At 42.1% G+C, this 15,180-nt stretch overlaps 1 protein-coding gene across 1 annotated transcript; it reads left to right on the forward strand.

Annotated features, from left to right (window-relative positions):
* Positions 1–7,033: 7,033 nt before the first annotated feature.
* On the forward strand, positions 7,034–11,900 carry LOC146707875 (uncharacterized). The gene is made up of 5 exons (XM_085460896.1): positions 7,034–7,070; positions 7,196–7,633; positions 10,316–10,459; positions 10,687–10,748; positions 11,159–11,900. The coding sequence occupies exons 1-5, from the start codon at positions 7,034–7,036 to the stop codon at positions 11,219–11,221; spliced, it is 744 nt and encodes a 247-aa protein (XP_085317022.1). The 3' UTR covers positions 11,222–11,900.
* Positions 11,901–15,180: the final 3,280 nt, after the last annotated feature.

Below are 15,180 nucleotides of genomic sequence, written 5' to 3' on the forward strand. Positions count from 1 at the left end.
ATGGCACACACCTTCCTCATCATCCTGCAGCAGGACTGCCCCGGCTCCGGTGGCACTGGCATCGACCTCTAGCTTAAAGGGGCGAGAGAAGTTTGGAGCTGCCAATACAGGGGTGCTGCACAGAAGAGATTTTGCCGACTCAAAGGCATGCTGGCATTCAACTGACCATTCAAAAGGCACCTTTGGGCTACACAGTTTGGTTAGCGGGGTCACGACCACAGAAAAGTTCTTACAGAAACACCGGTAATATCCGGTCATCCCTAGGAACCGCCTTAGTTCCCGTCTGGTGGCTGGACTCGGGTAGTCCAGGATTGCAGCAACCTTCGCCTCCACTGGGCGGACCTGCCCAAACCCCACCTGCTTACCTAGGTAAGTGACGGTTGCCTTACCAAACTCACACTTAGCGAGATTGAGGGTCAACGAGGCCTCGGCTAGCCGCTGAAACACTGTCCTCAGAAGGGACATATGATCTGCCCATGTGTCTGTGTATAGCACCACGTCATCTAGATACACATTGCACTGGGGCACATCTCCCAACACCAACTGCATCAGTCGTTGAAAAGTAGCTGGGGCATTTTTCATGCCAAAGGCCATTACTGTGTATTGCATGAAGTGGTCAGGGGTGACAAATGCAGAAATCTCTGAAGCTCTGGGAGTGAGAGGCACCTGCCAGTAGCCTTTAAGGAGATCGAGTTTGGTGATGAATTTGGCAGGGCCGATGCTGTCAATGCAGTCTTCCATACGAGGAAGCGGAAAAGAGTCAGAGACCGTTACAGCGTTTACCTTCCGATAATCTGTGCAGAAACGGGGTGTGCCATCAGACTTAGGTGTTAGTAGACATGGGGAGCTCCAGGGGCTACAACTAGGTTGTGCCAAGCCGTTTTCTACTAAGTACTCAACTTCTTCTTTCATGACCTCACGTTTGGCGAAGGGGCAACGATATGCATGCTGCTTGATTGGGACTGCGTCTCCAACGTCAATGTCATGCTCACAAACGTGGGTATGCGAGGGTACGTCACTAAAAAGAGACAGGTAGGAGTGCAGCAAGTCAAGTACCTCTTTACACTGGGACGGAGGAAGGTGAGATAGGTTGGCCTCGGCCTTAGCTAAAAAAACAGAATTTGACAACCGCCCACATTGCTGTCCCTCAGAAAGGGTACCCAGATCATCATCACCCTTAACTTCAACACTTAGCAGGGCAACAGGGACTGAACCGGGGACAGCCGTCCCAGCAGTGTCTGATGATTCTGTCATGCTGGTGTCTCTGGTATGGTATGGTTTCAACATGTTGACATGACATAGGCGAGTCTTCCTTCTGCGTTCTGGGGTGTTGAGAATATAGTTGGTGTCAGACACTTTTTTCACTATCACATAGGGGCCTGAGAAACGAGCCATGAGGGCAGAACTGGGCACGGGCAACAACACAAGAACTTTGTCCCCAGGCTGGAACTGTCTTTCCACTGCTTTTTGATCACATCGTTTTTTCATGTTTGCCTGGGATACACAGAGAGCCTCTTTTGCTAACAAAGTAGCCCGTTGCCACCTGTCCTTGCATGTTTTTACAAACTCCACCACAGTAGTTTTAGGCACACAACCACTGAGAAAACTCTCCTTCAACACCTTTAGCGGACCCCGCACGTCGTGTCCAAACACCAGGGTAGCTGGGCTGAACCCCAAAGACTCCTGCTTCACATCACGTATAGCGAACAATACAAACGGGACCCCGTCATCCCAGCTTTTTCCGGTGTCGTGGCAATACTTACTCAACATCGCCTTGAGAGTTTGATGCCACCGCTCCAGTGCACCTTGTGACTCTGGGTGGTAAGCACTAGACACAGAATGAGAAACTCCAAGGGACCGTAGAGTCCGATTAAAATCCCTGGACATGAAATTGGTACCCTGATCTGTCTGCACGGTTTTCGGGAGGCCAAAGGTGGTAAAGAATTTGACTAGTGCTTTGGTAATGCTTGCTGTCGTGATTTTCCGCAGAGGAATCGCCTCTGGGTATCGAGTGGACACACACATTATGGTTAACAAGAACTGATTCCCTGCCCGCGTCTTTGGTAAGGGGCCAACACAGTCTACCAGGATATGCTCAAAAGGTTCACCGACAGCAGGGATAGGACGTAGGGGGGCGGGGGGCACCGCCTGGTTCGGTTTACCCACAAGCTGGCAAGTGTGACAGGTGTTACAAAACTGCACTACATCTGCTTTCATTGCCGGCCAAAAGAAATGCTGCAGTATACGGTCATATGTTTTAGTGACACCCAAATGACCTGACCATGCGTGATCATGTGCTAACTGCAGCACATGCCACCGCAGACTGGTCGGAACCACCAACTGCCGCACTACGCTCCAGTCTTCTCCAGGCCTTGGGGTCCACTTGCGCATCAATAAACCTTCCCAAACGAAAAATGTCTGCCTCTTGCTCCCCTCACCTCCCTTATCCTGAGCTGCTGCGGTAAAACACTGAACTAATGAAGGGTCTTCTTTCTGAGCCTTCACAAGTGCTTCCCGGGTGAGCAGAAAAGGAGCTCCAGACACAGGAGCTGGCTCAACCACACTGTGAGCTAACTCTAAGGCTCCATTATCTCCCTCATCGGTGCAGGGCATCACATCCTTCTCTAGAATAGAGCCGATCACTGAATCTGACAAATCAACCCCCCCACCTTGTTGCTGGGCACGTGAACGAGTCAGAACGCTCACCGGGAACACATCCGGGTGCTGCAGGCTGAGGGCATCTAACACAGGCTCTATAACAGGATTGTTGGTCACCTCAGGGGTAGGGTAAACTTTCCCACCCGCGATATCATTTCCCATTATAAAATCCACCCCATTAATCGGGAGAGAAGGCCGCACACCCACTGAGAAGAAACCACTCACCAGCTCACTCTGTACCCAGATACGATGGAGGGGAGCAGGCACAAAACTCATCCCAACACCTCTTACAATGATGCTAGAGTCACAGTCAGACTTCTCATTAAATTCAAGCACACTAGCTAGTATGAGGGACTGTGAGCCACCAGTATCACGCAGAATGGTCACTTCACGCTTATCCTCGGTCTTACCAGAAAGCGAAACTATCCCCTTAAAAATGAAAGGCTTAAAACACTCATCCGGGGTCTCAGGGGAAGGGGGCCTACTGACAGGAGGCATGGTTTTAATCAGCCCAACCCCTTTTGGTTTACGTGAAGACGAGACTGATTGTTTCCGTCTGTAAGCTTCACAATCTGCGATCAGGTGGCCAGACTTAAAACAGAAAAAACACTTTCGGTCTGCCTTGGGACGAAACACAAGTACCTCACTCTTTGGGTGCTGTGCAACTGGCACCTCGCTAGCCTTCACTGGGGCATCGCGCCGGTCATACCTACTGACACTGGTTTTATGGACGAGCGCGAACTCATCAGCCAGCGTCGCAGCCTGCTGTAGCGAGGAAACCTTCTGTTCATTAATATATACCGCGATGCGCTCAGCAATGCAGTTCTTAAATTCCTCTATGAGCATTAGTTCCCGGATCGAAGCCAGGTCAGTGGCTTTGCAGGCCGCACACCACCGATCGAAAAGAACACCTTTTTCCCTGGCGAAATCAAGATAGGACTGACCCTGACCTCTTCTCAACCCCCGGAAACGCTGCCTATAGGCTTCTGGGACCAGCTCATAGGCCAGCAGGATAGCCCTTTTCAGCTTGTCATAGTCCAAGCTGTCCTCAGCTGACAACGAGGAACAAACTTCTTGAGCCTTACCCGCCAGCTTACATTGGAGCAAAATGGCCCATGAATCCCGTGGCCAGTGCAAGGCCGTGGCTATTCGTTCAAACGACTCGAAGTAGCTGTCGACCTCAGTGTCATGGAACATCGGAACCAGACGACTGTTTTTCCCTACGTCAAACGGGGTGTCCGCCTGACGAATGGAGGCGGTCGGAGGAAGGGAAACCTGCCGGAGTTCCAGCTGTCGCAACCTCACAGCTGTCTCTGCCTCCACCTCCACCTTCCTCAATTCGACCTCTCTGGCTCTAGCAAGCTCTGCGTCTAAACGCCTAAGCTCCAGCTCTTTCTTTAGCTGGAACTCCCTCTCACGGTCCTCCTTCTCTAACTGGAGACGAGCCAGGCGTACACGGAGCTTAGCATCCTGCTTCGAGCCTTCACTTGATTCAATGGAGAGGGGTTCGAAGCGAGGCAATGTCATGGGTTTGTCCACAGGCAGCCCCTGACCAACAGGTGTCGACACCAATGGACCTACAGCTTGAGCTGACGCCTGCGGAACAGGCTGAGACGCTGCACCATGCTCAAGTGGACTGGCAGATACTGGCAAGGCCACTATCCCTTTCTCCACCAAGCCAGCCACAAGAGCAGCTTTCAGCTCAGCCTTACGCAGAGCTGTGGAAACAGAAATGCTATAACCTGATGCCACCTCATGCAAATCCCTCTTCCTACAGGCGTCCAGTTGGACAAGCGAGGGGTTTTTATTAAACACGGCAATATCAAAGGTAGCCATCAACTCTAAAAACAAAAAACTACCTGAGGCTAACAATAACAACAAAGAAGCACCACCTCCAATACACTAATGAGAAAACAGGTGGGAAAAGTGTGGCCAGAGGTTAACCAATAAATAAAAGTACCGCCGACCCTCTCCCCAGACCTGCCTACTAAAATCTTAGCCTAGTTAGCTTCTGGAGTGTACCAGGCTCGAGGCAACTTTAAAGGCTAAGCATCAAGTGCACAAAGCACCGACAAGCCTACCCCCGACAGGGAACTAATCCCCACCCGGGATTACTCCGAAAATAATAAAGGAAAAATAAAAAATGAGTGCCTGAAGGAGGAGCTTACGCTCAGCTAGACACTCCCCTTTGCTAACTGGAGAGAGAGCGCAGCAGATACCATACAACTAAACAAGCCACCGGCAAACAACTCACTAAAACTCAACTGTTGTTCCTTCCATTCATATCCCGGACGAGCCCCCACATTGTTACGTTCCCCCCGAAGGGGTCTAGGCATGTGAGAGAGGGGACCAGTAACAAATGAGTCCGGAATCAGAATGAAAAAGGAAAACAAACAGAGTTGTTCTGCATCAATAAAACTTTATTACAAAAATGGTACAGGTTAACATTAACTTAAAGGGCCGGCAACGCCGTCTTACCAATAACGCCAAAGAAACAAAGAAAACGCTCGCAGCCACGAAGGGCAGGAGGACTACCAAACAAACACAATAAAAAAGGAGGCACTTCCCACACTTCCTACCCTACTCCCCACCACGGGGAGACACTCTCAGGGCCCACAAGCCCGTCTGCTCACTGGTCAGAAAGAGGCTGTCTGTCCAAAATCTAGCACAGAACCGCGTAGAGCCACCGAGGAAAAAGCCCCAGTTTAAATAGCCTCAGAGGATGATTGCTGACTGGAGTCAGGTGGCAAACGAGGCTAATCAGCAGCAGCTGTGTCCTGGGGAGAGAGGAGAGTGAGAGAGACAGAGAGGGGTAGGAGTGGCAAGAGGGGTGGAGGCGGGGAGAGTGGGCAAACACCCCACCCACACACTCCCACAGCCTCACAGAACGTAACAGTCAGTATCTCTACAATAGTTCTACATTCTATGATAACACATTTCTAAACTCTAAAATAAGCTAAACATTCCTACACTAACTAATTAAAGCTATTTAAAGTGCGTGTTCTCAACGATATGGTCTGCAATTTGTTGCAATCCACTTGGCACTGTGTGAGTCAATATCTCCGAGGTAGCCTTACTGAGTCCCCGGTGCTCCGTGAGTGGTTTGTCCTTACCTTTGTGCATAATACTTTACGTCAGTCGACTGCTCCATTTTGTTATTTTTTTAATACTCAAATTTCCCATTGAGAGGGCCAATGTGCGTTTATCATCTTCCAAATTGAGTTGATTGGTTCAGCTGTCCGTCACTACCAGATCAACTGCCCATTTGCACATGTGCGAAGGTAACTCGACTTGGACAAACTGCCCGAAATGCGTTGACAGAAACATTTCAGGGATATTTTGAGTCATTCTGCACTCGAGATGCGTTAATAGCGTTACATTTTTTTTATCGCATTAATCGTGATGACGGCTTAATTAGGAAGTAGTTTTTGTACCAGCACTTTCAAGATTACCTTTTTTATTTTTCCAAGAAATGATATTTGAAAGAAGTTGTAAACATTTTCCTTGTGTCCTTAAAGTCAAGATTGACCATCATACAGGCTCTGTCTCATGCTGCAGAATGACAGAGATCATCCAGTGTAGTGTTATTCAAAGAAACGTAATCAACACCAAGTGAATTACAGCAGCATCAAGAAACCTCAGCATTACTTTTCATACTGCAGTGTTTTGAAGGGTATTTTGATTCAGGCACCGCCCAAGTTATTCACACTGCCCATAGTGCCCTGATATTCCTATCTTGCATAGATAATATCAATCAAAGGCTTATGCACTGGTCATTATTGCTGCCAAATTTTAACACTGAGTTTACCGCCTAAAGGGAACCAATAACATAGTGATAGACACTCTGTTTCAGGGAGGCTCTTAAAGCAAAAATGTAATATTCATTTTTTCATCCTGTTTGTGCTCTCCAGCTTTGCTAATGTGGAAAAATTTCCCTTATTTATAACCCAATAGAGAGCAACTTCTTCAGATTTCATTGATATAAAACATGGTTAAATAATATTCTTGCATGACCAGAAAGTTTAGGTTTGTATAAATATTTAAAATGCATTTATAAATTGATTTCAATAAAAGTTTTCAATAAAGGGTAAGGCTTATTCATTTTATTTTATAGGTTGTGTGTGTTTTGTTGTTTTCTTTCTTTCTTTTGTTTTTGTTTTGTTTTTTCATTTTCTTTGTTTTTGGAAAATTAGCTTTCAGGTTACCATCATAACTTCACTTAGTTTTGCACCTATAGAAAACAACCACGAAGAAATGTTCCATTCAGCAGGCCAATCACAACTCACATTTCCTTTAACGGAAAATGTTCATGTGTCATGACATCTGTTAATAGGACGTGTTGCTGTCTTCTAACTCCAAGTTATCGTCATTAGACATGGACGGGGTGCATGCATTTCTGGTTGTTCTTTTCGGTAAATCGTCTAAACATTTTGAAGATATCCATTTTGGTCCCATTTTAACAATGAACATTTTTTCATTCTGAATTTTTTTTTTTTAAATGTGCATATGTGAACATTTTTTTGTTTCTATCTTCCAGGAGCTTTATCTTCAAGTCAAGATCTGAGAAATGAATCAGTGATAGAGATGAGAGTGAGACCAGGAGAAAACATCACTCTCTACTGTGATTGTAAATCATCAGTTGGAGTATACATAGTGTGGTACAGGAATTGTTCTCATGAGAAGCAGCCTTCCCTGGTATTAAAAACCAGGCTGGATTGGAGATATGGTGCCCCACACTCAGATTATGAGTCTACTTTCTTCCATCTCCTGAATCCATTTCCTGATTTTCATCTGGTAAAGAACAATTTCTCTCAATCTTATGACCTGCTGATCACAAACATCGCTGAGACTGATGAAGGCCTTTACTACTGCGGAACTGAAGAGTTCAAGGTTAAGGATGAAGAAAAAATTATCCAAAGATATGTGCGCACATATAGTAATATCACAACAAAGATCCTGCTTCATAAGGATTCTGGTGAGTCTTGCATTATCTGTGCACTGTTTTTTAGCCCTTTGAAAAACTAACCACAGTAAGAAGATATGATCCTACATTATGATGCATTTTAAAATGGACAGTTTGATTGTTTAGTAGATAGTAGGTGAATGATTATGATGATTTGCATGCCACCAGAATAAATTTAAAATGAAACAAGAAAGATGCAATTTTTTTAAATTTTTTGACAAACGGAGTTGTAAATGAAATGCAAATTTTTTATGTTTTCTTTGTGGTGTTTTAACACTTTCCGTCCCTCAGAATGCTTTGCTTGGCCTTAAATAAAGCTGTCTTAAGCTTTTGCCAGTAAGCAAACTGCATTCTAAACTGAAATCAAGTCAATGACGTGGCCGTTACTAAATATTTTATTTATTTATTTATTCATTTTACTTCTTTAAAACAAGCTAGATGCTGTTACAGCACATTCTGGGTTATCCTCTATAATATCAACTACATCTGTAAAAAGCCCTCATCTTTGTGGCTAAAAGATGAGCCTGGTGTCAGAATGTAGGTAAAAATGAGAACATTTATACTGTACAACTTCGTCTGAAGTTTTAAAGCACATATCTTGCAAGGTTATATGATCTTTTGTACTCTAATTTCTACTTTGTTATGATAATTCATAGACAATTAGTTTTACTATTGAAACTATCATATATAGTAATGTTCAATGCTGGCATTAGAGCAATAGAATAAAAAATAAACTTGAGCTTCAGATTTTGAGATTACTTAAAAACTGTTTTTCTTGCAACTTTGGTTGCAATTTTTTAGAGGAGCTAATATGTTTATTTCGAACATAAAAATTTTATATCACTTGCTCCTATATTTAAAAGTTGTATTTTGTGTTGTGATTCACTGTCCACAACCTAAATAGCATTTGGCTTAATCTGAGCTGAAAGCAGTTGAGATTTTGGTGAGGTCTGATGCAAAAATTCACAGAGGGTTCCTGCATTTGTTTGGATTTTCACTCATTCACACAGGGTCAAAATTATATGTACAGGTTCAAATATGTACAGTGGTGGCTGTGACACATTAAAAAATAACACATTACTGTAATCACATTATATTTTCCAGTAACATTTTACTGTACAAATTCAATAATGCAGCACATTACAGTTACAATTATGTTGTCACTTGCGTTACAAAGGTTCATTCATTTGCTGTGCGGCAGAAACCATTTGCACATTGTTAAAATCAGGTGATTTCAGTTCATGTCTGAGAGGAGAAAATTGGTGGAGCAGTACAGCAATACAGCTTTTGAGGAGTGGACATTAATTACATTTTTATTGCACAAAAGGACACAAGCACGATGGTCAAGCGGAAACAGCTTCCAGGACAGAAACAACCACATTATACTGCTAACACAACATTAACTCTTTGCAAGCATCTACATACACAACATGCTAACACAAAGCTAGACAAGAACTGAGAGAAATTTTAAAGCTGAGAACAAACTGACTGATCTTCAACAGGGACAAAAAACAGTGATGAGCATTGAGGCTAATAGTCACCATTTCTACCTGTTCATGTTTCTAAAGTAGAATGACTGTGTCGATCATTTTCAAGTTTCTTTGAGCTGGTTTTAATCTTTGCTTTGTGTTGTCAGGTTAGTGTTCCTATCTAAAAACTGAAAGAAATATTGTACGTGTGTCCCCATTAAGATCGAGATTTGTGTTGGTACATGAGGCTGTAGCCTACATTAGCTGGTTATTATCAAACGATGTGTTTCAGGTCATTTTATGGAGTAATGACTAACTTAATGTAACATATGAGTAGTGTAACAAATAATTTTTCCTGGCAAGTAATTATGCAAAGCATAGCATTACTTTTAAGTAAAGTAACAAGTAATGTATTAAAAAGAGGTGCTGAAGGTTCTACAATGTCTTTGAACCCGATAAAGTCAAGGCATATTAATGTCTCATTAGTGATCACAACTGACTACATTTGGTAGTTTCTTTTTGCAAACATAACAATTTGTACAATAATTATAACCATAATAATTTATTTGTTAGCAATCTTTGGATTGACCAAACTCAGAACAATGGGAAAGTCCAAGGAACTAAGTGAAGACCTAAGAAAGAGAATTGTATAAGTTGGGAAGGTCTCTTGGAGACCTTTCTAAATGACTGTAGAGTCCAAGATTATCAGTTGAGACAATTATAAATAAGTGCAACTTATTTGGATGTTGCCATTTTGCCAAGGAAGAAGACCCAGACAAACCCTGAAATAAGAGGAATCTGGTTAAGATGTTCAGGGGCAATTCAGTGCTCAAACATGCCATGAACTGAAAACTCCTCAAATGCCAGCATCACTTCCCACAGTGAATTGAGTTTTACATTGCCATGGACTGAGAGGGTGTTGACCAGTAAAGAAGTCCCTGCTCCAAAATCGACATCTTCAAGCTCGACTGACATATGCAGCTGCCTATGATGAGTTTATGTGAACCACAACTGTAGAAAGTATATCCCTCTACACGTCAGAATCATTAGGTTTATGTGACATATTCACAAACAGAACTGGACAGTGTGCACTATTTCTTACATGTGATGCCATATGCATGGATCAAGAATTTTAATTGTTTCATTCCAGAGTTTCAAAATTGTCACAGTTTCTTGTATCATCAGTCTACACAATGAGCTAACCTCGATAACTTCTGTTTTTCAGGTTCAAGTGAGAACCGCTGTTTTACAGCTTCAAGTGAGCACCATCATGAAACTTGTTGGATTCTACTTTATTCCTTGTGTCCCGCTTTTGCTGTTATCTCATCACTTCTCTCTTCTCTTTTGATTTATTACTGTCAGAAGACAAGTAAGTCCTCAACGTTTAATTTGTCTACCAAATTATTTTTCATCTCTTTATTTCCGTGCTCATTTTGCCATCATGATTAAATTAAGTTTTTGTCTCTAAAATTGAAATATTTTCACTTTCTCTATAATTCTGATATTATAATTTTACTATGATTTTTCCTTTGATCTGGTTATAGTTGTTTTCTTTTGGTGTACTGAATTATAATAACACTATGTTAATTTCTATAGCTAAGACACCTCAGGATGATGAGAAAAGATACAGCAAAAGAGTACAGAAAAGATGGAATGAGGTAATTAAGAACTTTCATCAGTCTTTATATGTACTGATATTTAATATTTATAATACCGTATTTTCTGCACTATAAGGCGCACTTAAAATCCTAATTTTCTCAAAAATCGACAGTGCGCCTTATAATCCGGTGCGCCTTATGTATGAATTCTTCTTCATCTGTTAATTAGCATTAGATTTTTTAACATGAGCGCATATGGATGTATCATGTCTATCCCCATTCTTTTAATGATATATGCTACTCAAGCAGAACGTGTCTATTTTAAAAATTGTTTTAAAATCATTTTTAACTAGTACTCACTATTAAGTTTTCTTAACTAAATAAAAAAAACTATTTTGAAATTTCATGAACTAATTGATTGTAATAGCAGTGATAATTCTAAATAACAAATGTCGTATTGTTTTTTTTAGGATGAAGACTTATGTTTAACACAAGTGTTGTTCTGGGCTCAGGATGGATATAAACATCAATAAACAAGATGAAGAAAACAGTGGGAATTTTCCACATTTTCACAGAAAAATTAAAATCCCAGTGTATTACATAATAGTTGTGACTTGCCAGTCTTATTGTCATGGTCCGGAGTCTGGTGATTCCATGTTTGTGTTTTTTGATTATTAATATTCTTTAGTTAGTTTCTGGTTTTCTTTAATGATTTTAAGATCTTAGGTTTTGTCATTGTGCCTCTCTTGTGTCTCACGTCTTGTCAAGTTATGTTTTCATGTTTGTGCTTCTCATGGTTTTCTTGTCAAGTCTGTTTCTCCATGCCTGACTTGTCTTTCCTATTTTACTTTGATAGTCTTGTGTCCTGTGTTCAGTGTTTTGAGTTCTGATTCCCCCTTGTCTCATTATGACAGATTAGTCCCAATTGTGTTTCCCTCCTGTTTCCCATTCCCTCATTACTCCCTTGTGTATTTAAACCATGTGTTTTCTTCTGTCCTTTGTTGTGTTGAACACCCTCGTTGCTGTGTGTCTCCTCTGTGCACCTGACAATTCCTAGTTTTCTGCTCTTGGTTTGTTTTCTAGTTTTGAGTTTCTTGTTTCTAGTTCCCAGTTAGTCTTTGTATTAGATGTCTGAGTTATCCCCAGCAAATAAAGCTGCCATTTTGAGTTCAAACTTTTGCTTGAGTCCTGTGTTTGGGTCCTCATCCTGCCTGCCACACAGCCGCACGTGACGGTTTTGCAGTTTTAGCTTCTATCTTCTTTTTTGCTGCTTTTCATTTCAATGAATTGTGAAGTGGCAGCACGGTGGCACAGTGGTTAGCACTGTTGCCGCACAGCAAGAAGGTCCTGAGTTCAATTCCACCATCAGGCCGGGGTCTTTCTGTGAGGAGTTTGCATGTTCTCCCCGTGTTTGCGTGGGTTCTCTCCGGGTACTCCAGTTTCCTCCCACTGTCCAAAGACATGCACTTAGTGGGGATAGGTTAATTGGTTAATCCAAATTGCCCATAGGTGTGAATGTGCGAGTGAATGTGAGTGCGAATGGTTGTCTGTCCCTGTGTGTTGGCCCTGCGACAGAAACCTGCGACTGCAACCTGTCCAGGGTGTACCCCGCCTCTCGCCCTATGACAGCTGGGATAGGCTCCAGCACCCCCCGCGAACCTGAAAAGGATAAGCGGATGCGAATGGATGGATGGATGAATTGTGAAGTGTTAAAAAAATAGTTGTAGTTGTTAATGTTCACACATCCAGAAACTATAATATAGTCTGTTTTTTTTATTGTATACTCTTGCATATTGATTGTAATGGACTGCAGTACTTAATATTTGGGGAAAAAACCTTTACAAATTACAAAAAAATGTCTGCCTGTCAGATAAGTATTTTTCTGGTCAGAATATGTATTAATGAAATGTCATTACAAAATAAATTTTCTTTGTCGTCCATTGTTTTCTTTCTTTGTATGTTTTTTTTTTTTTTTTTTTGTCTTTTAAACCTCAGGGGACTCTCATGTTTCCTCAAATCCTCTCACCGAGGTTTCCTAGACTGTTTCTCTACAACAGGTTGCTTTTCTGCAACTCTGGGCAGCCTAGGCAGAGTCCTGCCACTACACAAATAATATAATGGATTGCATTTATATAGTGCTTTTCAGGACCCCTCAAAGCGCTTTACAATACCACTATTCATTCACTCACACATTCACACACTGGTGAAGGCAGACTGACAGAGGCGAGGCTGCCATATTGCGCCATCGGCCCCTCTGGCCATCACCAGTAGGCGGTAGGTGAAGTGTCTTGCCCAAGGACACAACGACCGAGACTGTCCGAGCCAGGGCTCAAACCGGCAACCTTCCGATTACAAAACAAACACCCAACTCTTAAGCCACGATCACCCACTGTATACACACACACAGATACCAAAAGAGGAGAGGCAGAAAACTATAAGGTGGAGTGAAAAAAAAAGGAAATTGGCAGGTCCACATGGATATCAAAACATCTTTCTTCATTACTAGTTATGTAATTCATTTACTCAAATTGAATTGTTATTGCAACTATACAATAAAAATAGCATATTTTAAAGATGAAAAATCAATACTTTTCCTTAACAAAACTTGCAACTTTGGTCCCAAAGTTTGTGGTTATGAGGTTGAGAATGTAGATTGACCAGTAACTCGACAGTATCATTACTAAGCTCAGCTCTCTGTTACCACAACAGACAGGACACTTTCTGTATCACTGTTAACACTGCACCAATCAGTCTGTTAATTTCCTGATCAACTCTCCTTTGAAATATGAACAAGACCCAATAATACTTAAACTCCACAATTTGTTCCTGCCCCACATTAGGTACTCCACCTTTTACTGGCTGAGAAGCATAGCATGGATGTGTTAATTCTCCTCCCAACAAGTTCACACTGATCTTCTAACCCCACCACGTACACACTGGGGTTGATGCATCAAATTGTGTGACTGAAGCCAAATGCTACCTTATCAAAGTTGGTTGCCTGTCCACTTTATGTAGTCTGGCAGTTACACTGCATGTTTCCCATCCAACATTAGTTTAACTATTTAGACACTGCTGGTACCACCACTTAACACTTACAATCTATTTTCAAAATATCTGATATTTCTACCCTGATTTTGGTAACATAAATCCACAGTGTTTAACATGATATACATTTACATCTCATTCTTTTCTCTTGTTGATTTCTTCTTGTGCGTATTTCAAACAGCTACATTACATTCACTTTCATGTCACAAGATAATAGAGCTCACAAACCACAACCATTTTGTATGTGAGCAGCAGGCTTACAGCAAAACCACAGAAACAAACAACCCAAACAACGAATACAACAGACCAGTGGTGGTGGTCCAATGCATTTGTGCACCCCTCTTTTTTTCAGTCTTCATTCTTTATTTTTAGAAGCCACATGCATATGATGCCGAAAACACACACAAAACTGATTTCCGAGCAGAGGGATGCAGTCAGTTGTTTCAAATACAGATATTTGGTGCGCCTGCTTGCTGCTGCTGCTCATACACAACACAAAGGGGAGGGAGTGGGCTGCTTCCCATGCACATTTAATTCATAATGTTGTAAATCCAAGCCCACTATGTATTAATTACAGTGGGATGCAAAAGTTTGGGCAACCTTGTTAATAGTCATTATTTTCTTATATAAATCGTTGGCTGTTACAATAAAAAATGTCAGTTAAATATATCATATAGGAGATACACACAGTGATATTTGAGAAGTGAAATGAAGTTTATTGGATTTACAGAAAGTGTGCAATAATTGTTTAAACAAAATCAGGCAGGTGCATAAATTTGGGCACAACAAAAAAAGAAATGAAATCAGTATTTAGTAGATCCGCCTTTTGCAGAAATTACAGCCTCCAAACGCTTCCTGTAGGTTTCAATGAGAGTCTGGATTGTGGTTGAAGGTATTTTGGGCCATTCCTCTTTACAAAACATCTCCAGTTCATTCAGGTTTGATGGCTTCCGAGCATGGACAGCTCTCTTTAACTCACACCACAGGTTTTCAATAATATTCAGGTCTGGGCTGAGATGGCCATTCCAGAACGTTGTACTTGTTCCTCTGCATGAATGCCTTAGTGGATTTTGAGCAGTGTTTTTGGGGCGTTGTCTTGTTGAAAGATCCAGCCCCGTTGCAGCTTCAGCTTTGTCACTGATTCCTGGACATTGGTCTCCAGAATTTGCTGATACTGAATGGAATCCATGTATCCCTCAACTTTGACAAGATTCCCAGTCCCTGCACTGGCCACACAGCCCCACAGCATGGTGGAACCACCACCATATTTTACTGTAGGTAGCAGATGTTTTTCTTGGAATGCTGTGTTCTTTTTCCTCCATGCATAACGCCCCTTGTTATGCCCAGATAACTCAATCTTAGTTTCATCAGTCCACAGCACCTTATTCCAGAATGATGCTGGCTTGTCCAAATGTGCTTTAGTATACCTCAAGAGGCTCTGTTTGTG

This window comes from Copadichromis virginalis, linkage group LG6, assembly GCF_057382275.1.
Source record: "Copadichromis virginalis isolate Kocher_CV1m ecotype Utaka linkage group LG6, C_Virginalis_male_GT1.1, whole genome shotgun sequence".
NCBI lineage: Eukaryota > Metazoa > Chordata > Actinopteri > Cichliformes > Cichlidae > Copadichromis > Copadichromis virginalis.

Excerpts from the sequence above, each read along its gene's own strand:
- LOC146707875 (XM_085460896.1), top strand. The coding sequence starts at position 7,034 with ATGGACGGGGTGCATGCATTTCTGGTTGTTCTTTTCG. Across the intron at positions 7,634-10,315 it reads CCTGCTTCATAAGGATTCTG|GTTCAAGTGAGAACCGCTGT; the intron begins GTGAGTCTTGCA and ends TCTGTTTTTCAG. Across the intron at positions 10,749-11,158 it reads TACAGAAAAGATGGAATGAG|GATGAAGACTTATGTTTAAC; the intron begins GTAATTAAGAAC and ends TGTTTTTTTTAG.